General features: G+C 44.0%; 1 protein-coding gene across 2 annotated transcripts in view; it reads right to left on the bottom strand.

The window, feature by feature from the left end:
* Positions 1-384: 384 nt before the first annotated feature.
* Best2 (bestrophin family protein) overlaps positions 385-25405 on the bottom strand; it is a 41898-nt gene continuing 16877 nt past the window's right edge. For both annotated transcript variants that reach the window (XM_012290805.2, XM_076530113.1), the window contains 8 exons: positions 23716-23887; positions 19623-19752; positions 8966-9204; positions 5881-6012; positions 5698-5805; positions 5074-5334; positions 4631-4889; positions 385-3736 (listed from right to left, as the gene is read on the bottom strand). In XM_012290805.2, the coding sequence (XP_012146195.2) occupies positions 2652-3736; positions 4631-4889; positions 5074-5334; positions 5698-5805; positions 5881-6012; positions 8966-9204; positions 19623-19752; positions 23716-23887 (2386 nt within the window). In that variant the 3' untranslated portion in view covers positions 385-2651. The remainder of the gene's footprint in view (positions 3737-4630; positions 4890-5073; positions 5335-5697; positions 5806-5880; positions 6013-8965; positions 9205-19622; positions 19753-23715; positions 23888-25405) is intronic.

The raw sequence follows: 25405 nt of genomic DNA, 5'->3' as shown, positions 1-25405 counted from the left end.
CGTTCAGGTTGAACAGCAGCTTCTTACAAGTCAGTGTTTTCTTGCTGCAAGCGATTGGAGAAATTGCTTGACGACGAATTATTCTTCGTCGAGACGAACAACCTGGGCGTGGTCTTCAAACAGGCAAATATAATTCCGGTGGCATAGTTTGCTCGGCTGAATCGTGTCCCTTCGAGGAAATTTCATGACGAACACGCTTTTCTTCTTCCAAGTTATCGGCTTTTTAATCGATAACGCATTGTCAAGATACAAATATACTGCGGTGTGGAGTCAAGATATATTACACATTAATCGTTCGGTATGTTTTCGTTCTTTTTCCTGTTGCAATATATTATTTCGCACAATTATGGTTCGGTAAATTATAGCAAATTCTGATCACCCGTGTTATTTGTAAAAGTAAGGACGATTTAACACCTTTCAGAACGTTTATTTTTATTGCAGAATATAGATAATAAGAATAATGTATTACTATTCTTACATGTGGATCTCTTATATCACGCTGACGCGATTCGAGCACCGAAACGATTCTTTTCGTACGGCGAAAAGAAAAGCTCCAGGTCGGACGCACCGTTACAACAGCGAGAATGTAATTTATATACAAATACTGTGTGTTAAGTATCTACAAACTCGATACGTCCTTTCGATTCGAGATTCGTGGACACACGTATCGTTCGAGCGATAACGAATGATCGTCGAAACGGAGAAAACTCAAAAGTATTCCTTTTACAGCGTCATAAATTGCATTTCGATTCCAGCGAATCGCTCGACGGAATCTTTTATTTTCAATAAATACTCTTGAAAACACTTTTCTCGGCGTCAACGACGTTAATATATTTAATCGAATATAAACATCGATTGCCCGCGAACACGTCGCGCAATCGTATCTCAAACAGGTAGTATACGTCGAAGTTTTAACAAGAACAAATTGCACTATCTCTCGTTCACGAAATTCGCCGCGTTTTTCTTATTAAGTTAATATATTTTTTTCGTGGGTGGCTTGCTACGAATCGAGCCAGGAACCGATCTCGTCGCTTAAACTAATAGCGTCGCGAGAAGAGCGAGTTAATAAATCGATTAGAAAAATACGTCCGTATTTACACGTTCCGCGCTTCAGACTACGATGCTTAACGACTAAAGAAGAAAAGTCCTTAAGGTAGTATTCATCGATTCAACGACGAACTTGCTCATCCGCGACGCGGGCAAATTCGGACGCGTATCGCGCGTTACTCGTCGTCCATTGGCATTGAGCATATTCCATAATCTCATACACCAAGTACTCTTAACTTAATTGCTCTACTATGTACACGTGCGTCGGATAACAATGATCGATTTAATAAAAAAAGGTTTGAGCTCCTGCGCGTTTCAACTAATTGCACAGTCCGAGTACTCGAGTGTACTTCACGATAGAAAAAGAAACAAAACAAAATGAGATATGATTAGTCCTCCTCGTTCAGTCGAATTTGTTCGTCGAACAGCACTTGCTTTTCATGCTCACGGACTCGTGAACGCCTCTCGTATCGATAACAAAAAAAAACAAAGAGAAAACTATCTAACAATTACGAGTGATTATGAAATAACATGGTAAAGGTCGCCTTTCGGATCGTTGCACATCGCCTCGCTCGCTTTCTGACGAGGACTCGCAGTTCCAGTTGCCCGCAATTTGACGCAAAGCGTATCTTCGAGTATGGCAAATATGGCAAACGTTGCATACGGCATTCCAGCGGTTGCGATCGAGGCTAACGCGACGCGTTTCGCGTGATCCGCGAACTGGCTCGCGTCGCGTGCAATAAAATATACGGTTGACGCTGGCAAGCGAGAAAAATCCACCCGGACCGCAAGAAGCGCGAAAACGACGAGTCATGTCGCGTCTCGCGAGGATCAGATTATTTACAAACGCAGCTCGACTCTTTTATCTCCTGGTACTAAACGTTCTATGCATTCGGGGAGAAACAAGACGCGGAAACGCCTTCGAATTCAATATCACAATATCACACGATACACGAAAGCGAAACACGCGCAACGAGATCGACGTGGTCTCCGAAAGATTGCTCTCGTTGCGCTCTGAACCATCGGATCATCCGTGATCAGGCTTCGCCTACGTATTCGCGACATCGCCTGTTTCTCTGTCGATCTCGTCGCCTGAACGGTACAATTTCTACTCTAAAAACGTAATCACCGTTTCGCGACGCATTTCGTAACGTCGATTACCGAATCCTCTCGCTACCGCGTTATTGCGCGACGAGAAAACGAGCGTCTCCGTCGAATTCTATCCCTGCATCTACGCCAGGAACGTTTCTAACCCAGGTCATGGAGCGACTACCGGACAAAATTTACCGCCGACCGTCTCTTTCCGATCGTGGTTCTCGTTCGCGTAAGTTGCGGTTCGCGTATTTACAGCGCAATCGTTCGAAGCGTCGTTCGAAGGTCCGCGCGAGAACGCGTCGAGACGAGTCGGGAACCGATCGATAAAAAAGTCCCATTATCGTTTCACGTGGTTTCGCGTGAAAATTACTTCCTACTCTCACCGTGCGCGGAAACGCACCGAGTCATCACAGCAATGGACGGAGTCGGATTTCAGGCGAGCGCGACGATCGAGTCGTGCGCACGACAGCAAGTTTACGACATCGTTCCCTTCGAAAAAGTTTCTCCGGTCAAACGTACACCTCGCCTCGCTTGCTTCCGGCGACAGGTGCCGGTGCCGGCACCACGGTGGTCGCCGTGGTGGGCGTCGTGCCCAGTCCGCTCGATAACGTCGCGTTGGTGCACGACACGCTGCTGATCTTCCTCGAGGTTTCCTGTATTCGGTGAATGGGTCTACAGAGGTCGTGGCCGATGCTGTTTGTCCTTGGTCGAATGTCCTGGTTCGCGTGCACCAATAGTCTGTCTATGTTGGGAGGTTCGTGGCCATTCGATACCGAAGCTGCGCGATTCTCTCTCGGCTGAAGGCCTGGAGAGTGCGGCAGAGACATGCTTCTGTCCTCCCTGGACGGCAGAAGCGGTGGACCCGGCAGCGAAGCCGATCGTCTGCCTCGTGGATCTGTTTTGACGTCCTGCGCGATCGGCACCGTGGTGACCATGTAGCCCAACTTCTCGGGATTCATCAGGATCGGAGAACGGTCGGAGTAGCTGTCGAAGGTAGGCGAGCTGCCGCTGCTGCCCAAATGGCTAGCCGTCTCTCCGATCAATGGAGTGCTCCTATCTTGATTTATCAGCGGCGTGGATCGCTCCTCTTGGCCGGTGATGCTGCCGCTCCTGCTACTGGAACTTCCGGAACCCTCCTCTTCGCTGCTGTTCACCTCGGTCAAAGTGGCTTGGACGTTGTTGGTTTGATCGCTCGGTTTGATCATCGACGCGGACGTGGTGGTGACCAGACCCAGCTGCGTTAACTGGCTCATCGTGACAGGCGTCAGAGTGACAGGACCTACCAAACCAGCGCTCGTCAGAGTCGGTGACAGGACAGCCTGCGCCAACGCGGCTGCTCCCGATTTTCCTGTCGCCGGAGTACCCTCGGCTTCCTGGATCGTCGACAACATCACCTGTACCACAGGTAGGTCCGTCTGATAGTGTCCGTTAGCTGGTATCACTCCGACGACACCCGCACCGATGTTGACCGCGTTGGTCGCCGACAGAGCCAGTCTCTGTTCACGGTCGACCACCTCCTTCGTCACATCCGGCGTTGGTATGCGTGGTCTGTTCTTCAGGGATACCGGCACCGAGTTCAGCTTCGTCATGGTACCTGCTGACGAACACGAATTAGCTTAGCTAGTTAAGAGGATTACGATTATCCTCGTGAAATAGCTTCGGCTTCGAGGCTGAGGATGATCGTCGGTGATTTGTACGCGGTCTTAAGCACTTTAGTGTCGGAAGAACTATCGTCTGTGGAACGAGGAAACGAACGATGGTTATCGTCGACTAAAGAGCAGAGGGCAGGTCGTGCAGTGAAACTCGCGAGTCGATCGTAAAATTGCTTGGCGATTTTCTTAGATCGTTTTTTCATTGACTGCCAGTGACAGGCACGGGTGGAGAAAGAAGCACAAGGTCTTTGGGAAAGGTTTTTTCCATTTTTTATCGAGAAGCGCGATTCGCAATCGCGGAAATTGTTCAGGTTACACAAGGTTACAGGTTGCGTAATCCCGATGCGTGCACGAACGAAGGTGGGGAAAGCGTTCGAACGTTCGCGAGACTTTCATTGAAAGTTCTTCTCCTGTCGCATTGGAATGCGTGACAGAGAAGATCGCGGAGACGCGTTCAGAAATGTGCGCCGAGGAATACTCGACATAGCGTGTTTTTCTCGCGGTTTTTCTCCTCCTATCTTGCCGCGATATTAATGGAGCATATTTCTTTCGCTAGGAATGATTTCGCGGAAAATGTATGCATCGAAGAAATACGGTTAATTGGTGCATTGCATAACATTACATAATTATAGTCCGCGATACTCGGAAATTAACGTCATTTCGTTGCGTTTCGAAAACCTCTAGCGATCTGTCAGCGCGGTCAGAAATCGCATTATCGCGTTCATATCGCAGTTCCACGTGCACAACTTGGTTCCACTCTACCGAGTCGACACGATGGTCGACTCTAAAAGGACTCGGAAAGAATGCACTGTACTTATTCGTATCGAGATACTTGCTTTGTCTACCCATTCTTTGACTGCGAATGCTTTTCCGTCCGACTAATCTGTCGTACAGCGACATTTTAAGGTTCGGGTTGTTCGTTTGTGGCAGACCTCCGGTCTCGGGGCTGCTATAGACACTGTTGTGACGGTTCCTCGAGAAAAAACCACCTCCGCTGCTGTAGGTGGTCGATGAACTGCGGACAGAGCCCATTCTGGTGATCTGACGCTGCAGCCAATTTTTTCTTCGTTCTACTAACGGAGTATCCACGCTTTCCTGCAAAAAAATATCATAAAAATAACATCACGGTTTTCCCCGTTTACACAGAATGTACAATTAACCGTGGGTTCAGGAATATATAATCAACCATCCTCGGTGGCTGCATGCAACAGAGATGCGAAATCTATATGGTCATTTGAATATCGAAGGATTCAAGTTCATCTCGTGACGGTGTACTTACGTAATCGGCGTACATGTCATCCTGGTGAGTCTTGCGATGCTGAACGTGATTGTGAATCTGCGTACCGAGCATAACGTTCGCATAAAGAGCATCGCTCTCTTTGACCTTATAATGCTCGGCCGATCCCTTTGGTTCCTCGCGTCGATACTGCTCACTGGCTACCGTGTACGGTAAGTCTTTCGGCACTACCTCGTCCCAGTACTGATCCTTCAACAATTCTGGATGCTCCTCGTGCATTTCGTCGACGATCATGTAGCCTGCCTGTTAGGTACATCGATAAAAATTAGCTTGATAAACACCGTTTATTATACAGCCACAGGCCTATAATTTTGTAGTAATTATATGTTTGCAATCCAATATTTTTTATCATTCGTGAAGGATCTTTTTAAATACATAGTACGTGTCGATTCCTTTGCCAGCTAAAATAAGTTTATCTTATTTGCAACATATTTCAAACACACAACATAAAGCTGTAATCGCTGTAGTTTTGTCTCTGCTGTAATATTATAAAATCACTATGTTCAGTAAAATGTGCGTATGAGTTATTAACAGACAAGTGTGCAAGAAGCTAACTCTATAAAGACCCGACGTTATCAGAAATATGCGTAGAATAAATTTGCATACCTTTATGTGTCGATCGATTAGCCAATTCAGCTCGATGTCGTCGTCATCCTCGCCAAATGGATTAATCAACACTTCGGCAACTTTCAGCCAGCCAACGTAAAAGCAGAACTGAAACGAACGCGACGAATTGATCGATAACAGCGAACCGATTCCCAAGCGGTATTACAAAGTAGCTTTTCTCACCTGCAATGCCGTGAAAAATGGAAAATACATGTCTGGCTCCTCGTATTTCCCGCCTCCGGCGTCCGTCCGCTCGATGAACTGTCTGCCGAGCAAAGCGGAGAAGAAGTACGCGTACAAAGATAGCGTGACAACCTGTAAAATATAAACAAACCATGTAGAGATTCTCGAGGAAAAACGTGAACAGTTTTATGGCAGTGAAACGCGTGTGCGCGACGATGTATATTATTCCTCATGTGTCGTTAATTTTGCGAAGCGCGATAAAAAAGCGCAAAACAAACGTCGCGATTACGCGACTGTTAATCAAAGACCTGTTGTTAATGGTCGGTGGGGAGCGGGCGGATAAATTAAACGACAGAAATTCGCAGATACACGTCGATCGCGTCGTTTTACTGGATTCTCGGAACGATCGCTCCGAACACTTTCTGCGTACGAAGGTACAGAACGAGCAAAAGCGATCGACGATAAGCAGCAGGTAGCATCGCTATGAATATCCCTTTTGTCATTGTTGCAGATCTTCTCGGAAATATTTTAAAATTCAGATTACTTCATTCCCAATTCAAATTTTTCTCTCGCTACCCTATGAAATTATGACTCTTTATGAATGCAGGAGGATAGAACGAGTGACAATACAATGTATAATCTTTTCTTGAAATAAATAAGTGGAATATTCAAAATTTAAAAGCACTTCTGAGACCATAAGAGACCACGGTTAACAAGATGGCAGGTTCTGAGAAAAGAATACGATAGCCAGTGTTCGCACAACAGCGTAATGTTCAGGAAAACATTGAGGACACGATGAAACTGTACACTCGTGTAAAAAGTTCCTTGTTCCAAGAGGGTGCAGTTTGAAATGGGATCGCTGAGTCGGAGGAAGGTTTTTCTACCAGTTTCACCCTTTCGTCACGGCTTACGCGAGCGAGTGAACAGGTTTGAATGAAATAATATCAAGGTTATCGAGAGCAGCGCCTTTCTCGTCGAAGGCCATCAGGAAACGATATTTTATGCAAAAGATTGCCAAGAATAATGCATCGAGTCATCGATGCTTTGCCTTTCGACTTTGATCGTCGCCTCCGTGGATATTTGAGAAATTCTCGCGACAAACTGGCTGCGAAATTATTTCCGCTGCAATTCGCGCGACGCGAGATTGCAGCCATGCTCGTTCGCCGTCCTTGACCATGCAGTTTGCATCATGTTCGTGACTTGTGCACTATCGACAACGTGTTACTAGGCGAAAAATATTGCTTCTGAGAACGATCTCGAACAAAGGATGTCACAAAGAATTATTTAAATACATTTTCGATTTCAACAATTCTTTCTTTCCGAGATGGCTCTTGGAGAGTATTTTACGATATCGATGACCTTTAAGGACGCTGTCTGAAAATTGACTAGTAACGGAATCACCGAGTTTACGACGAACAACTCATTCATCGAACAAAGTTACGTCATCGATTACCAGTTAATAATTACCAGTCGGGGATATCGAAAGACATTGAACGGCTGGAAGAGAAGTATCGATCGACTTTTTCCTGCAAGCAATACATCTATCGACTCATTATCAATTATGTTTAGATCGATCATGAACGATGGGGCAAACCGCGCTGTTAGTCAGCGTATAAAACGAGGCTGATTTTCATTCGCGATGCTCGTGCTGTGCACATAAATTAAGCGGGTACTAGAATCACGTTTCACGTTGCTTATCAATCGACGTGAAAATGCTTGGAATTCTTCGCTTGGAAATAGAGCAAATTCGAAAGGCGGGAAAACATGTCAGTTTAGATCGGTGATAGGCAGATCGACTGTGGTCTATGGAGGTTTATGGAGATTTTAATCTCTGAGAATTTAGTCATTTAGAAATTTTGGATTTCCCAGTTTTTAGATTGGGAAATTTACTTTCTAATGACTTGCAAACACTTGTCTATCGGTGACGACTAGCGAGTCGACAGTACTCGTCGCAGTATTTCGACAGATCGACGAAGCGAAATGAAGGAGCAAGAGAACCGCCGACGTGTTAATCTCGCGAAAATGACGGTGTCTACGAGCAGCAATTAGGAAGGTTGGTTGATGAGCAATTAACGTTGCACAATGCATACGTGCCAGTTAATTGCGAGTGCGAAACGTCTTTCCGAGAAGGGGTCGGTGCAACGAATCGAGTCCTTCGAACGAGATAAAGCAGCTGGATCGTGAATATTATGGACGTCGACTACAGCTTCTATGGGATTAAACGAATGATTTGTAGGCGAAGAACGACCTCCACGGTTGCTCATCGAGTCTTCTATCCACGATATTATGTTGCAACTGGATGACGTACTTTCTAACGATTCTTAATTACGTCGAATCCGTGCAAACCGTTTAGCCGAGCTAATAGAAGCGAATCGCTTAAAAGAACATTTGTTCTTCTGACGCGTCCTTCCGATCGTTAAAAGTTTCGCAAAGTTTCAGCGTGAAACACGGCTGGAAAGCGAAGGTCTTTGCTTTTTTTCGAGAATATGTGCGAGCAAACACCGAGGAGAATTACGAATTATACACCAGAGTGGTACACGCTTGTCAACGATAATAAAAGGTAGCAACGATGAGAATCAGCGCAGGATGAAGATGTTCAAAGCACTCGGTATTTCTCAATGACCGTCCTCGCAATTATCCGACTTGTCACTGATTTCTGAATGAGATTGAAAAGAGAACGATGCGTACCGTTATTTCCTCACTGAATCTCTTAACCGTTCGAGACGATTGTCGGAATAAAGAAATCGAACGCCCCGATGCTATCTTTAGACCATCTATTTCAACGACTTTTCAACGCTGAATTACTCGCCATTTCGCGAACAACAACCAGTAATTTTCCTCTATACTTGCTTTTTACTTCAGAGCGAATTAGCTTAGACCATTTAACTTTGCCATAATCCTGGCCACGTAATTAACGTAAAGAAAATTAATACGTTTCTGCGATTATCCGAACGAGTTGCTTTGTAACTGGTTCATACGATCTCGCCAATTTAAACGCGTAACATTATCGCGCGTTGTGTTACCAGAAGACTCGAGCTTTCCACTTATTAGCTTGCATGATTAACGCGATATTATGGTTACTTGCCTGCGTGTAAACGAGCGGGACACAAACGGTGTCGTAACCAATGAGTGCGCCAAGCCTCTTCCGGATGTCGCTCAGCTCGACAAGGAGGGTTTGCACTACTTGGTCGCTGGTGATCAAAGCCTCCCTCCTGGCTCTGTTGATGATGTTCGTCGCCCAAACCAGCGGCATCCAGTACTTGGACATGGCCGCTTTCTTGTTCATCATCTCAAAGATTTTCTTCTCCGACTCCATCATTAGACCTGGAAGCAACGATACGGATCACTCGTTATTTTCGCTCGATTGCAACTTTCGATCGAGAAGACGGAACGATATCGACTTTCACCGCACGAACAATTAACGAATTGTTATCGACATAGATAATCTACCGGATTACTGGCCTAATAACTTCCACTCCAATACGTATTTCGCATTTATATCTGTGAGATGTTTACCTATCGTTATCCACTTATTTTGCTATAATAAGCAAGTCTTTAGAATCCCACCTAAATTTCAAGATTTTCTGGAGACTTTCTATTTTGACTAATTTTATGCAAATGCACCTCGAAACTTTCCTCGCTATTTAATCACACGATGTCTTTCATGTCACATATGCTCGACGAAACTTCGACTATATTCTAAATAAAAAATTAAATAGAATTTGTTGGTAGATAGGAAGAAAGGAAGATTTATCGATGATGCGATGATTATGCAATTGCTTGGGCCACTCATGTGAGACTCATAAACACGAAACACGTGGACGATGCACATCGCCACGTAGCGAACACAATCGAGAATACGCTATTAGTCAGTCGACGATCGTCCTCTTTTTAATCATCGTTCGGAATCGTTTTTAAACCATAACCGCATAAATATGGGCAGAACATTTTTTCGAAATAAAATCGAATGCTCGCGGAACGAATGCTAAGTTGTCGGTTTCCGCTCAGAATTCTCGTTACGTGTCTATTATATAACATTTTAACCGATACTTCCAACAGTAGGCTAGCGTTGCACGTACAATTAACTATATCACTGAAAGTGCAGCGAGCTTCGGTGAAACTCTGGGAATAATTTTGTTCGAGAAATTTTAGCAGCACTTTTGCAAACATTGTGAAACAAAGTCTACAACGTATGGACGGTTTCTAAATCAATATTTATTGTTTCAACTTGGAATTATGCGCATAGGAGTGTGGAACGAACAATGGGAGAAAACGAGAACCGATCTTACTTTCTTGTTATATCTAAAAGGTTAATACCTATCAATTTTTCAATACATTAATCAAGTTTTTTCGCGAGGACGAAATTTAAAAATGTGAAGTTATGTTGTATTCATAGGTGAGGAAACTTATGGTACATCTGCGAATGTAGAAAACCTCTGTGCTCAATTTTCGTATCCTTATCGGCATCCGTTTTTGTCCCTTCTCACGAACTCCGTCAGCCAATTAACTTTGTTATCTATCTCGAGTCCGTATCCTATCGTATCTGAAACACCTTCTTGCTTGTCTCGCGATACGAGATCGAAGCGTTACGCGACGTTTCGTGTTTTATGGATGCAACAGGTACGTTCTATCGGATAGGGACAGTTTAACGATGCTCGTCGTGGCAAAAACGACGTTAAAAGTCACGGCGGCCATGGATCGCGACGATCCACGGTCGATCGGTATCCGATCGAGTAACGGGAACTCGGTAATTTCTCTCCAGAGGGGGAATCTTTTTATTGTTAGAGCAGAAACAGCCGCGTATCCGTAACGAAGCTAGAACACGGCGACGTCCGAAAAAAACGCGACGCCTACCTCGGAACGGATATCGAAATAACTCGTGGCGTCGTTCCGACAAGTAGCGGCCACGAAGAAACCGTCTGTGCGATCAAAGAAACGCAAGTGACGACGTCCAGTTATTAATGGTGGCACACATGTTATCCGGTGTAACGCTGGAGCAGGTTCAGGTAATGACCTTAATAGCAAAAACCAATGCGCGTAAACTGCCGTTGAAACCAATATGGTTCGCGGTACGTGTTCCCATTGTGGCCTGCACAAACCGTTTCTTAGGATTATTGATCGTTTCGGTCACCCATTCTTCATTTCTTCTCGTTAGACTCACTATTCCCTTTAATCGAGCCCTTAGCTTAATGTACGCTAGATTTCGGTTATGTCTCCATTTATATCTCCTTTGAGTTTCAATGAACGTTACTGTTCTATGTAGCGTTACGTTGCTACCATATTTCCATAACGTTCCTACTCAGTATATCGCATCAGGTTACGTCATGCTTAATGCTATTAAAATCGTGATTAATCTCAAACTTCTAGTACCCGATACCACGTTCGACGTATACGTCGCAATTTTTATATCTACTGTTCCTTTACTGCGAACTATTATTTCTTTACGAGTTACCAGGAGAAATGACGGAGGTGTACGGTGGTCGCCATGCGAACATTTTATACCGATCGAATCGCTACGCTATCGACTGAATCGATATGCAATCGGTTCTTTAATCGGTGTGTGCGGCCTTGATGCAATCGCATGGTCACATGGTTTTTATACAATGAGTTCGAGAATTTGCAACGGAGAATTGTGAGCGATAACTCATCGCATGACTCACGTCAAAGTCGCGAATGCAACATGCTAACGTACCGAAAGTATGGCAAGTCGACGTTACGTTCGATGTTCCGCCGGAACGAGCGATCGAGCACGCAACCCTATCGAACCAGTATCTAATGCAAATTTTTTCTTCGTTGTAAAAGATGTTTATTTCCCTTTGTCGCGTGGGCAGTGGTCCGCATCAGAGGTTAAAAATATCTTCCGTGAAAGGAAGTATGTGTACCAAGAATTTATAATTAACGAGCGGTCAGGTTTTCCCAGGAAACTTTCGAGTAAATATTGCTCGACAGTGAGTACGGTTGTCCTAAATTAATTCACATTCCAGTCGATGACACAGACGAAATATCGTTTCGTTCGCAATATGTTAGAATCAACTGATTCTCAAGATCGATTTCAAAAGAGTCGTCAGTTATTTTACGACGGCAAACAGTCGCTAACGAAACGGAATCAGCGTTAATTATGAAAGCATTCGCGTGTACGAGATCCTTGACGCGAGTCATTTGCACCTAACGTATGTAAGTCGGCAACATGAATCGTTATTCCGAGTTGAATGCACAGCGGATCACGCAGTACGCTAATCGTTATTAATGGCACGGTCGAACGGTAACAAAGACGGTAAAATCCTACAATGACGGCAAACACGACGCATCATTATCATTTTAATCGGCCAGCGAATGCACGTGTGATGGATAACAGTCTCGTGCACGATGAAAACAAAAGCTGTTCGATTTTTCAAATATTCTAGCGCGGAGTCACAAGATAAATGTGGTCGTTGATCCAATAACTATACTTAGCAATTCTTGCTTATAAATTATATATAAAATGATGGAACCGAGTGAATAGAAGTGTAATGAACAGAGTCGATACTTGTCTATGATCTAAGAGGTACTCGTGCATGTTTACCTCTCGAAAGAGCATCAGCTGAAGGCGCAGATAAGCGCGAGAGGAAGCAAGGCACGGAGCACTTGGGTGCGCAAGTTGGGCTTAAAGAGGAGAATGCTTGTCGGGGTCAATAAACGCGAGGATCCTTGCTCGGCTGGCAAGGTCGCGACGAAGGTAAAAAATCAACCGTGTTCCCTCCTTCCCTCTCATCCTTGCCTGGTCGATGAAGCGAGCCGGACCGACGCTGAAAAGCATCCTTCGCAGAAAACCAGTCCCCTGTCCACTTCGTGTGTGTGTCTTTAAGCGTGTTCCACAACGCAGACGCGTTTTAAACGACACTGTCTGCGTTAGGTCTGGGTTAGATGGATGATCGCGACAACGGTGTCCGAGTTAGGCCTCAGTTAGATGGATGGTTAGAAAGTTGGAATTTCGTGAAAATAGTAAAACAGGTCCGACTTGAAAAAGTCGCCTGACAGTATTTAACTGATAGTCCACTTTCGGTTACAAGCGGGTGCAATCAAGGTTGTAAAATGAAACAAAGCAATGTCACGATCGGACGGTGAACCTCGCGAGTTTTCCGAAGGTTCACGATCGGACACTTAGCCAAGCACGTCGATCAATCGATCGAACTTGGCGCCGGGTGAAACTGGACTGATTAGGAAATATTGACGCGTAATTAAAAGCGGGCAAGTTTAAATGATTGCAGGCACACGCGACCATGAATGCGCACTGGGTGTCAAATAGACCAGCTGCCAAAGAGAAAATCGAACTTCGTCCACGCCCGACCGCGAAGGCGTGTACGCTCGACTATTCCCGCACGTGTATCGACGATAGTCACGACACGAAGACGCGTCATTAACGATTTCACTATCAATGCGATCGACGAAGGAAGGTCCGGCATGGAGAAATTCGTTGGAACCTTTCACGCTCCGATAATGGGAATATGCGAGCATCGATTTAGGCAGACTAATTAACTGTCGAGAAAAATAAGCGGTTATTAATCGAGTCATTAAGGGAAAGGAATGCTGCGATAATTTTTCTTCGCTAGATTTATTGTGGGCTACAGAAAAAGGCTAAGAAAGCTACAAAATTACGAAGTCCAAAATGATTCGGGAACATACGGAAAGACAACAATCTTTGAGTGTCCCACATCTCTGAAGATCTTAATCTGACTCTCTGTTTAGATAAATGATCGCGTTTTTCCAGAAGCTGCGTGTTCTATGAAGATCGATTTTTAGATTGCTTCCAGCACTCGCGGTTCGTTCTTGCACATCTTATTCTGCTCTCTCTCCGTGAGATTCCTCGAAGAACGCGTTGCTTTTAACCCTTTCATTACTAGTGGCGCCTGTGAGCGCTTACCGTAAGTGCCTTTAGACGTCCAATTAATTTTACTAGGCTCAAGGTATCGCCACTTTCGAATTTCCGATGGAAACTGTTTAATATATATCATCGAGGCCTTCTTAAATTGTCTAAGTGCTATTTTCACCTTGTTTCTTACTATAAAAAAATATGTGTCATCAGTATCAATCTGCCTGTCAATTAACGTTCAACGTAAGGGTTTCGTGCAACGAAATATCTGAAAACTTTTAGAAATATCTGTATTCCAATCGATGACTTATACGCTTAAAATATTGTACTTGAAAACGAGGCAGGAATTGCAGCTCGCAGCACTTAAAATACATTACTTCCAATCGTTCGAACACGAAAGACGAGCTCCATCCAGAAACTCTGACGCACGCGATATTTCGCGCAATAATAAAAGAGGAATAATGAACGAATAAAAAAATACGATTGATTTACACAGATGTAAAAGGTCTGCGTTATTCGTCATCAACGTGTTAATCGATAACGTTTACGACCCGTGATCTCAAGATTACAATATTCGAAAGAGGACTTTGGATTTTCGTATCAGTATTTTTCCTTTTATTTTTTCACTTTTCCCTGCGTTCATCTGCACAAAGGATCTAACCTACCTCGAGGCCGACCTCGAGCAAACCTTGAAACGTACGCGTTTTCCAGCGTTTCGAAAGATCAAGTGTACAGTGTTCGCTGCAAAGGTCAAGGGAACAGCGGGCTAGGGTGTTCGTTAATTTTAGCCAGGATCGCTTCGCGATGTTGTACCGACTCGTTTTCTCGTTTCGGAGAAGAATTTTTAGCGAGCCTGATCGTGTGCCCGATCAGAGTTGAATTTGCGTGTTACCGCCTTGTAATTCAACTTCCGTTCCCAGCGGCAGCCTCGGTTTCGCGGTATTGTGCTCGTCGATTTTCCACGCGCGTCGTCACCTCTCAAATCCGATCGTAATCCGCTCGAGCATAATTATTTTCTTGCTCGTCGATCGCTCGACATAATGGCGGTGGGACTTTGGTAGGAACAATAATTTCGTGCTAAATATAGGCAGCGCGTGCGACGTATTACGGTCGACCGGGAGACGATGGATGACCAGGACGACCGTGTACGCGGAGACAGCGCGAGGAAGAAGTGGAAGAAGAGGAAACGGGTTTTCGAATTTCTTGCTCTGACCGTCGTGGCCGATCAGGACGACAATGACGGCGACGACGACGACGATCTTCAGGATAATGATGATGATGGCTCGCTCCACCGCTCTCGCGAGACGACGCAGCATCTATCGCGAGTCTGATACCCGCTAGTCTAGCCAATTACTACCTGTAGCCAGAGATAGATTATAGCTCCCATTATGTCTGGCTATATTTAACGTCGTCCACATTCGTGTTCTATAACCTGACAGCAACCGGTACGGTCGCAGGAATTGCAAATAAAACAACGCCGCAACGGTATTTCAACCACGTACCAAATTCGTCAAAGTCTTCAACTTCCCCCCGAGGAGCGTGAACACGCGTTTCAAAGCGTGACCGGACAACAGTCATAGAGAACCGGTGGCGCCAGGAAAGCGGGTTGGTAGCGGATTCCGAAGGTTGCTGCTCGTACTTTGTATCGCGAACGGATTCGAGATGGACCAAGATATCTGTATCTCTGCTATATTTTCGTTAAGAATATCCGAGATAAGGCTGTGCGCAGCGGATCACGGATAAAATGCAATTTATCTCGATCCAATCTGTATCAGCTTCCGCTCGTTTCTCGAATTGCTCGATTAATCGATCCATACCAGTTTCGGTATGGCCTGATACCCGTAATGAATTTACTCGCAATGCCGATGAAACGTTAGAAACACGTTCTTGTACTTGAAATTCTCAATCCGTGAATACGAGGGTAAGCGTTATAATAACCGTAGCCGTGAAAGTCTCGGAAATGTTATTTGGTCCAGTGGCACTGGCCGTAGATAGATCTGTGCGGGATCGCTTGCTCTTGAAACCTTAATCTGCTCGTTTTCGACGAAACGAGCCAGATGGAACGTATCGCTTAATTATCGCGAGTTACACGACGATCATGGGAAAGGCAAGGTCGTTAAGTGGTAGAAACAACGCGATAGAGTATACTTAGCTAGCCAACGTCTGCAGCTAATAACGTGCGGACGATAAGTCGGGGAACGTTCGAGAAGGTTGGAAGAGACGATGTAACGGTGAAAATCAATGGTAACGACGACAGGTCGTGACGTTTGATGAAATCGGCGCCTGGACGAAACAGAGTCGAGACAAACGAGACTGGCCGAGGATATCGGAGCCCGTGATTATCTTATCAAATGACACAGTATCGGTGCACCGTCGATGCTACGTAATTACCGTGGGTTATTTCTATATGCGAGCAGGAAGAAAAGAGAAAGAAAGAGATCGGCTCGTGGAGGAAAGAAAAAGCGACGAGCAAGGCTAGCGAGCCAGTCAGAAGAAGCCTGTTGTAACGTCGACTCGCATCGGCCGGGAATAGATGGTAAACTACATGGCGCTGGTCCGGCCAGCGAGTACAACGAGCAAAACGAGCAACTCGCCAAGAAGGAAAAGGAAAAGGATGAGGAACTGGCGCCGGCGCCGGCGCTCCGCGTTTCTAAGCGGTGTTGGCTCGCTTCTTGAAAATTACCCGGACGCCGGACGCACGTGAAAATTGCCTGGCGGCTGGAGTCGAGGCGTTCGATTTACGCTGCCACGGCGACCCAGCTCTCGAGATTCTTTCCTCCGCGTAATTTCCAGCCCGCGATCCTCGCGAAATTGGTACACTTCGCTGTTTCTAATTACCTCGGAAATCTCTCCCGTACCTGTCGCCTCTTGAGAAAGCTCGCCAACGATATTCGCTGTTCAGTCATTTTCTACCCCTACTTCGTTCGCCTGTTTACCTGCGTATGCTTTCGTCGAGCAACGTAACGTTCTAAAATTAAAATCGAGAGAACGACTACCTCCGTTATCGAATGATTAACACGTTACGCGTTTCGGCGACCTACGAGGCCGCTAACAAGTATCGGCGATTCTTTGAACGGATTTTTCAACTAGTCAACACAAGGTTTCGCACCAGCGACGATTTGCATCCGCGTGTTTCGCAAGGTCTCGCGAAAGTCAACGACCATAACGGTTACGTCGCGATGCGACCCGTAAATAGAATCGTTTGCGATTTCAACGTTCTCAAATTTACTCTCCACACAATTCCGTCGTTAGCTCCTATCTGATCGTTGAAAACGAGTTGACTTAGATTCAGAACATTTCGGCGAGAAAGTGTTATATATAGAATCTCGGTAATGTTTTCAAGTTCAGACAGATCTTATCAAATTCTTGTATTCGTATTCTCGGGCCGACGTTCAATCTGCTCGAATAGAAACTTTGTCAAAACACGTTATTTGTCTGAGTAGTTTCACAAAAAAGAGCGACACGCGTTCCTCCACGTCACCGAGACATTACCATTTTATTAAAAGAACAATAAACGAACGAGTTAGCGTTGCTCCTTGGACCGTCTGTCCTCCAGCTTCCTCGAGATTATGTCCCGTGTTTCGTTGAACGCGATCGTAAATATCGGTACAATCAATCGAAAAGAGGTAACGGCAAAAGCGTAATTATGACCGGGTGTTAGCGACCGACGCGTTCGATGTCAAGCATCCAAGGCGACTTCCTTCGCCGTTTCAAATGCTGTTCCTCGCTTTTTTCTCGCGTCGCATTCCTGTTGCATGAATTATTGATGGAGATCTCACGCAGAGATTCACGGTTTTGTCGCGGCGAGACAGGATAGTTTCCAGAGTCGTCGTAGAACGGATTTGGATCGTCTTCGTTGGCTTCTCTTTCACCGTTGCCAACGACCATCTTTCTTTCGCGATTCTTGTGCGTGATGGTAACGTGTTCGTGGAGATAATTCCACGGAAGGATCGTTTCTTGCCGTCGCTCTCGTCACTTATTTCCTCGGCCGCTGGGGAGCTGATGGAACGCTCATGTTCATGGAAGATTCGCGGAACCGGCGCGGCATGAAAAATTCGTGCTATTTCTAGTCGACATCTAGCGCATCCTCGTCGCTGTCGATTTGACAAAAACCATCGAGATTCGTACGTTTTCTTTTGCATCCCGAGAAACGGTCTCTTTTTACTCGCCGAGTACCGTAAGAACGATCCTGTACGTCGTTACGACCTAGGGTAAATCGTCTCGAACTTTTTAGATTCCTAATTAGAATTAGAAAAGAGTCTGAAGATGGTCTGTTTGTCTGATCATTTGTTCGAATAAACGGAATACCGCGAGCAATTGTTTCCCGCATTTTCTCACGGTCTTTGCACGAAGACGTATCTGTGACTTCATTGTTTAACGTGAATATCCTTTGAAGAATGTTATTTGTGTTTTATATTTTATCTGTAAAATTAGCAAGAATTGAGATGCAAATAAAAGAGCAAATTGATAGAAGTCGTGTCTTGTTATTTGATACGAATGTATTGTACATGAAATTGATATCGAGACGTATCCGATATTAAGACGTAAGATTTTCTTCGAGGCGCGAACAGGTGTCCATTTTGACACGCGTAGTCGCCCGGAGCATAAATGTCTCATTTAGTTGCAAGTACATAGCTCCGACGGTTGGTTCGGCATGAAGAATATCATTCTCCCTTTTATCTTTCATACCACATCTAAGCTCGGACAGTGAATGACAGAAATCGTGACAATGTAGCAAATGTGCAAATGGTTGCTTCGGTGTGCGAGAAGTGTTCGTAGTGTGATTGAACTTTCTGTTCCACTTGTGCGATGGACACGAGCAACTTTGCAAAGAAACTCTACAAAAGCTGGTGAAAATCGGCGCGATATGTAAATCAATCTTTAATTGCGACGCGTCAGAGTTTCGAAATGTTTTTACCTCTGCGTAAAAGCGATACACCAAAGTCCTCTATGACGCCATTAATGAACGATACAAACGTTTTAAAGCCAGATGTATAAATAATGTTTGTATCAGAAGCGTATTACAAATCTTCACGAAACGTTTCAAGGCTGCGTATGACGCACAGTTCAATTTCGATTAAATAACGGTTTCGACGAATAAACCCCAGCTATTTACCACACAATACATTCATACGAATTACTTATTAAGGACTAATTGTAATTCCACGGTGAATGCCAAAAATCTTCGCACGTGTCTCGTTTTGGAAGGAATTTACTCACCTCTGGGTCGCTAAATCGTCCTTCGTTACCGTAAGAGGAGGTTAATCGTGCAGTAACTACCGTGTTAATTGACAACGCGTCCTTGAGGCAACAATAATCGATAAGGAAGCACATCAAACAAATCGAGCCTTACGTTCTCTTCCAAATTACGATTTTCAAGTTTTTATCCATTAATCTTCGGTGAGCAACTTGTTACGCGTAATGACAGAAATACGAAAGTGTAATAAACTGTCAATGATTAAAATAAAATTTCAAGTCACGGATGTTCGAGGACTTTCATAGTCGACTGATTTCTCTCGTGGAATAGTAATTTTAAAGGTTTGATCAAATTTTCAGAACAGCTGACCGTACAAATATGAGCGTACAAAAAATTTTAATCGTACATAAAAACTAGACCGAGAATTTAGCTTTTACCAATTACGAGATTGCGTAACGTGGCTCGATTAAAAATAAGGTAACGGGTGTTAGAATTATTTTCGACAAGGTAGACGAAGTACGAAAAGAGAAGAAAAAACAGTTATATAGTTTCTCGTAACGTTTAACACGTCCGCAATCCACGATTCGGTTCCGTAAATAGCTCGAACAACGGAACGGCAAACGAGAGTGTCACGAAACAGCATTTAGCCGAACAAGAAAGTAAATCGGACGGGAAAAATAAATGTAACTCACTGACCAACGTCTACGATGTGCTGAAGCGTCGGAAATCGTCTCTTCACGCGCAATGAAATCCTCTGCAACGTGATGACGTACGCGAGCACCGCGTACCTCACGATATTTCTCCTCATTAGTCTGCCTCTCTCATCCTGCAAATGTGAAAACATTTCAAAATTATTACCATCGAACACTTGCTTCGGCCAGTCGACACTCGCAGACAAAATAACGCGGCCCGACGATAATTTCTCGACTAATGAACATACAACAATAATTTAAAGAGCGATTCCATAAATCATCGTAATGTTTCCTCGCTGAAAGTCAAAATCGCTTCGATACGCCTCGCGAACGCTTCGCGAGAACCGACCAAGGACTCTTTTGTTTTCCATCAAAATTTCCTGCGTTGATCAACAACGTATATTTAATTACAAGATTCAACAAAGGCTCATTAAATATGGAAAGTAAGAAGCAACATTTGATCTAAGTGATTAAACCACGGTTTAAACACGTGGGCCAAAAATAATATAAGCTTTTATCAACGCGATAAGGTCTATGTCGTAAGCAATATTAAACGCAAGCAATTTCATTGAAAAGTGAAACGAGTCGATATCAATGGAGAGGCGTTTGCTTGAAAATTCGTATCGAATGCCGCACGAATGCCGAACACGTTTCCCGTGGCTTCTACACACTTTCCCTTGGTTCTGTTGGCCCGTGATCGCGAATCGTCGCCAGTTTCGAGCCGATTTCAATATTAATCGTAGAAAAACCACGGTGGCGCCTGCCGGCTATTTTTCCTTTCGTTTCTGGCTAACGATGCGTGCATTTTGTAACCGTGCGAGCGTTTTGTAATCAACGATGGACACGGTGAACGATCGTGCGAGGCATGACAGAATGTCAATTTGCTCGGAAATCATTTCGATTCTTGGATCGAGAGTACATTGTCGCGAGTTTTCGCAGATGCGCCATTCTTTTTCCACGTAGTAATCGATTAATCGTCAACGCGCTCGACGTTAATTCATTTCATGTGACAAGTCATTCATATAATGATCGACGGGAGGAATTGTTTAGTCTAATAACGATGTAACATACAGATGCGTTATTTATTAATGTATAATGTAACTGAAATTCTTGGATGGAAGTACTTCTTTAAGTATAATTTTTTTCTATTTTTAAAAGTTGCTCAGATTCAGAAGGAGATTCAGATATAATTTAATAACGATTATTGTAATAATCATAAAGTAACTTAGTCAGACTAAACATTAAACTGCTACACCAGGGTGTCATTTTACGATACCGTTCAGTTACGAAATCAATGAGACTTTTCACGTTTCGAAATGCGACATTTGATACGCAACAACCTAATAAACCGATCGTGAAGCATTGATACGAATAAATTGGCTAAAAAATGGTTTGAAATACAGTAGTAGATACATCTCGCATTATATAATTGCGAGTAGACATTCCAGTCCGCGAATGTACTAATTGAACGACCCGCCATCGGATCGTTACGTATGTGGATCACGACAGATCTAGATGAAGTATTTTGTGGATCGAGGCACGTTTCGTCCGCTCGATATAATGCATGCGACTCGAGCGAAGAAAGTTTGTCGAAACTAACATTTTTCGTCCGGCTAATAACACGTGGCCGTTGCGCCACGTGCCGATTTCAGAACGATCCGTCTGGATCCGTAGAAGAAAGTTGGTTGGCGCGAAACGAGCGAAGGAAACGCGATTATTCCTAATTAATTACACTTGTTTGCTTCGGTATGTTCCGCGAGCGTTTCAACACCGACGTTCGTTAACGCTTCTAACCATTGAATTACGCTTTCTTGAGCTTTACGTTAATTACGAAATATAAATAGCTTCCATGAGTTACTGTCACGCTGATTGATTCTAATGTATTACCGACGGTCTAAGACATTCGTTTTTTTCGTACCATCCTCAATGTTTAGCCGGAAAAAATGGGGTTATCTGGATTCCGTAAGGAGACTTTTTTAAACGTTTCACGATCATCAGCTAATTAGTTTCACCTTGACGTAGGTTCTTCGCATTCACTGCCCCAAGCAATGCCAAGCTATTGATCTCTTCGGGTATTCCAAGCTCGCATAACAGTAATCTGTTTCAAAGGCGACTTCGATTAGAGATGGGATCTAACTATACTCTACGAACCGAAATTAGAATTTAGAAACTTTTGTCTTCGTCACTCGAACTATTAATTTTTACTTTATCTAGTTGTCAGTAACTTTTTTCATCTTAGACTCTTTTAGTTACTCTTGTTTCTCTGACTTAGGACATAGAAACACCGATCGTTCTTCGCATACTTTTTCTGAAACCTTCCTGTCTCGACTACTTCTGGCATGTCTACAGATACCAAAAACCTGTCCAGTTCAGCGACGCACGAACCTTCGACTCTAAACTGTTAGCTCATTAACCTAGATACAATTTTCTTAAATAGTATAGCTTTTCGACAATTCTATATTCAACAGCGTTTTCTGCTGAATACGTTTCTCTTTACGCTAATTAATTATGATCAGGCAACAAGTTGTCTCTTCATTGAATCTTGATTTTCCAACGGTTTACGGTGTGAACAAGCGTACACGGTGTTTCCGTCGCGATCAGTCGAATCTCTTCCTGCCGTCCCAAAGACAGACGAAGTCCCTTCTTCCTTGGAACCCGCCGCGACTAAGCGTCGCGCGTGTAAAAATGCACGGCTTGGCAGCTCGAAAAGGATCTTGCCGTGAAGACGGTGGGAGTCAGTCGAGCCATCCTTCTCGCCTTGGGACTTGAATTCCAATTAGATTTCAATGAAAGGCACAGCCCCAGAAAAGCTCGTGCTGCCCACTCGCTCGCTGCTCATTCACAAACTTTGCGTTGCGTGACTACACGAGCACCACTCTTCTCCGTACGTGTAACATCACAGTCCCGTTCCGCGGTTCGAGAGACCTTGTTCGTCGACGCTGATATTCCTCTGGATCGAAGATGCTTAGCTGGTATTCTGAGAGGATGCTTAGCTGTTCGACAAGTGCAACTTTCTTGCAAGGGTTCGTAATCGTCTCACCATCGAAAGTGCTAACGTGGCGAATTTCTTGCAAACTCGAATTTATTGGAATACTCAAAAGTTGCAGGAAATGAATCTTGCAATTTGTAGATTTTGAAATTTATGAATATAGAAATATTAAAATACTGAGTGCATCGCGCCCTCGCTTGCCCATCGCTGGCGAAGAGCGTAGGTTCGTCCTTGTTTCTCGATACACGTTGCACTTTCACTTCGACATTGTGTCGTTGACCAGAGATCGTTCGAATTCGAAGACCGAATTGTTCGGTTCCCTAGAGTCGAAGGTTTTCCTCCTCCGAGAAATCTGCCCTCGTAATCGCCTCGTGTAAGAGCCTCGTTAGATAACGATGAAGTAATACAAAGTTCGCGAATAGCTTTTGATGCTTTTTAAGATTCACCACCAGCCACCGAAGCGGAGGTAGGGAAAGAACTTTCGTTATCGGCCGATTCGTCGCGATCAGAGAAAGTAACGACAAAGTGCGACAATTTCTCGCTGACGATCGTGCAGAAGGTGTCGCGTGAACGCGCGTGCGAGCGTGTCTCGAATCGCGTGCCAAGGGTCGCGAGAATAGCACAACGTTCTCTGTATCGTTCGACTTATCCGTTAGTCCAAGAGGAACAAGAAGATTTGTTCGCTTGCCAATTATGGGATGATCGTTCCGCGTATTTTTTTTTTCTTTTCGTCGTTGTTGGGTGTGGCGTGACTTCGAGTTGGCACCTACTTAGGTTAACGACACCGAAACGTGTCACGGCAATTCATTAGCGTAATGAGACAAACGCGCCGCGACCGAGCAAGGCTAAGTTCGTTGTTTCACGCGACGTTCGACTTAGGAGAATCGTATTTTTCATCGAAGCGCTCCTTCTTCGTTAATTTAACAGTTTGAATCTTTGGAATTGTTGGTACTTTAAGATGTTGAATCTTTGCAACTTTAAATTTATATAATTTAAAATTTTTTAGAACCCTAAATTCTGATAGATAGTCTCATGAGACTGATAGTCTCATAGCTTATGTATTTGTACGTGAACTTTATTTCTTAAAGAGAAATTGTTTCGTACTTACGTTTCCTGGAATAGCCGCGCTGATGAACAGGGCTAAGTTGTCCGGCCACGGTAATAGTTTGTACTGTTCCCACCATCGCTTCACGACCAGACTCACATAAAATCCCAGAACGAACGACATGGGTATCGATTCGCTCGAGTTGCCGAAGTAGTACCTGATTTTTTCGAATATTCTGCAACAATGAAACATTCAGTCAAATTTTGAAGTAAGTGTCAGCAGTGCGAATAATCACTCAAAGTCTTAATTAAGTCGGAATGATAGATAGATCGGTTTAGATATTTGCGTAGTTTGTATATCGCACATGGTGGAATTCTTGTAACACAAGTGGAGCAAGGTTGAGGTGATACCGTCATTTAACCAGACCGCTACCGGTCTTACGTATCGCTAACTATTGCTAAGTGGGAATTTCCAATAAGATTTCACAGTAACACGCGAAAATTTTCTAACAGTATTTCTGTAAATAAAAAGACAAAAAGAGATAATTTTCTTGGAGGTATCACTGATTCACGTGTTATAGAAAAACGAATTAAAGAATAAAGACACGAACGGATGTAAGGAATCCATATCGTCGAGTATATTTGACTTAAGCACCTAACACTGATTAGTAATATTTCACGCTATTCACCTACTGTTTGTTCAGTTGTATTTATCTTACAACTATGTTGTGTCTTTTCTAACTGTACGACATAAAAGTTACAAGGCAAGGAAATAAGTTATCTCATAAACGTCGTAATGAACTGAGAATCTTGAAAGTTTCGAATCTGCAAAGTATAAAAAGCACGATAATACGGTGCCGAACAATTTTACGATCGAGAAAATCGTATTAGAAGACGAAAATTTACCGCTCAAAATCTTCGAAATATACGATCGTCTTTATAAGGCGAATCCCGTGTATGATTGTTCAGTCGGTTCGGACCCTAAACCAACTTCAAACCGGCCCTACGGTTCTAAATTTAAACCAAGCGAATCGAAGCTGTTCAAAGGAGAGACCTTTTTGCATCCAGCAGCTTTGGCTCGCGCTTCTTCGTCCCTCTGTTTCTCCTTTTTTTTATCTCTGCATAAATAACAGGTTACGTTTTTATGCGTTTTTTAATGCCGATCCCGGACGAGACCGAGGCACATTCCAACCGCGTATTGTGTAAAATGCTCTTTGTATACCGCGAGGGGCAACAATTTTATTTACGATATCCGCGATTTAAGTGGCCACAATATATCTGGGATGCAAACGTGAAATATCATGCTGCTGGCATTTCCTAGTACAGCTAACCCTCTTGTAACAATGTGGAAACCGTGATTATAGGGTTTTGATATACAGTAAATGTTTGGTACATTACAATTTTTTATTGGTTCTTTATATTCTCGTATGTTGGATCAGCATGCGTGGCGATACATTACTGCGTGTAAGTTCAGAGTATTGGTACGTGTGGATGGTATCGTTACGTGTTGTATCTCCACGCATTGTATCGCTACGCGTAGTGATAGCTGTACGTGGTATAAGCACACGTGATGTCACAACATGTTGTGTTCCTCACACGAGGTACCATAGTGTGTAGTAGTTTTACGCGTGGTATCGACACATGTGGTACCATAGTGTGTAGTAGTTTTACGCATGGTATCGACACATGTGGTATCATAGTGTGTAGTAGTTTTACGCGTGGTATCGACACATGTGGTACCATAGTGTGTAGTA

Source organism: Megachile rotundata, chromosome 3 (assembly GCF_050947335.1).
Source record: "Megachile rotundata isolate GNS110a chromosome 3, iyMegRotu1, whole genome shotgun sequence".
In the NCBI taxonomy this organism is placed as follows: Eukaryota; Metazoa; Arthropoda; class Insecta; order Hymenoptera; family Megachilidae; genus Megachile; species Megachile rotundata.
The sequence above is the reverse complement of the archived record's forward strand: the minus strand, read 5'-3'. Positions and strand labels throughout refer to the sequence as shown.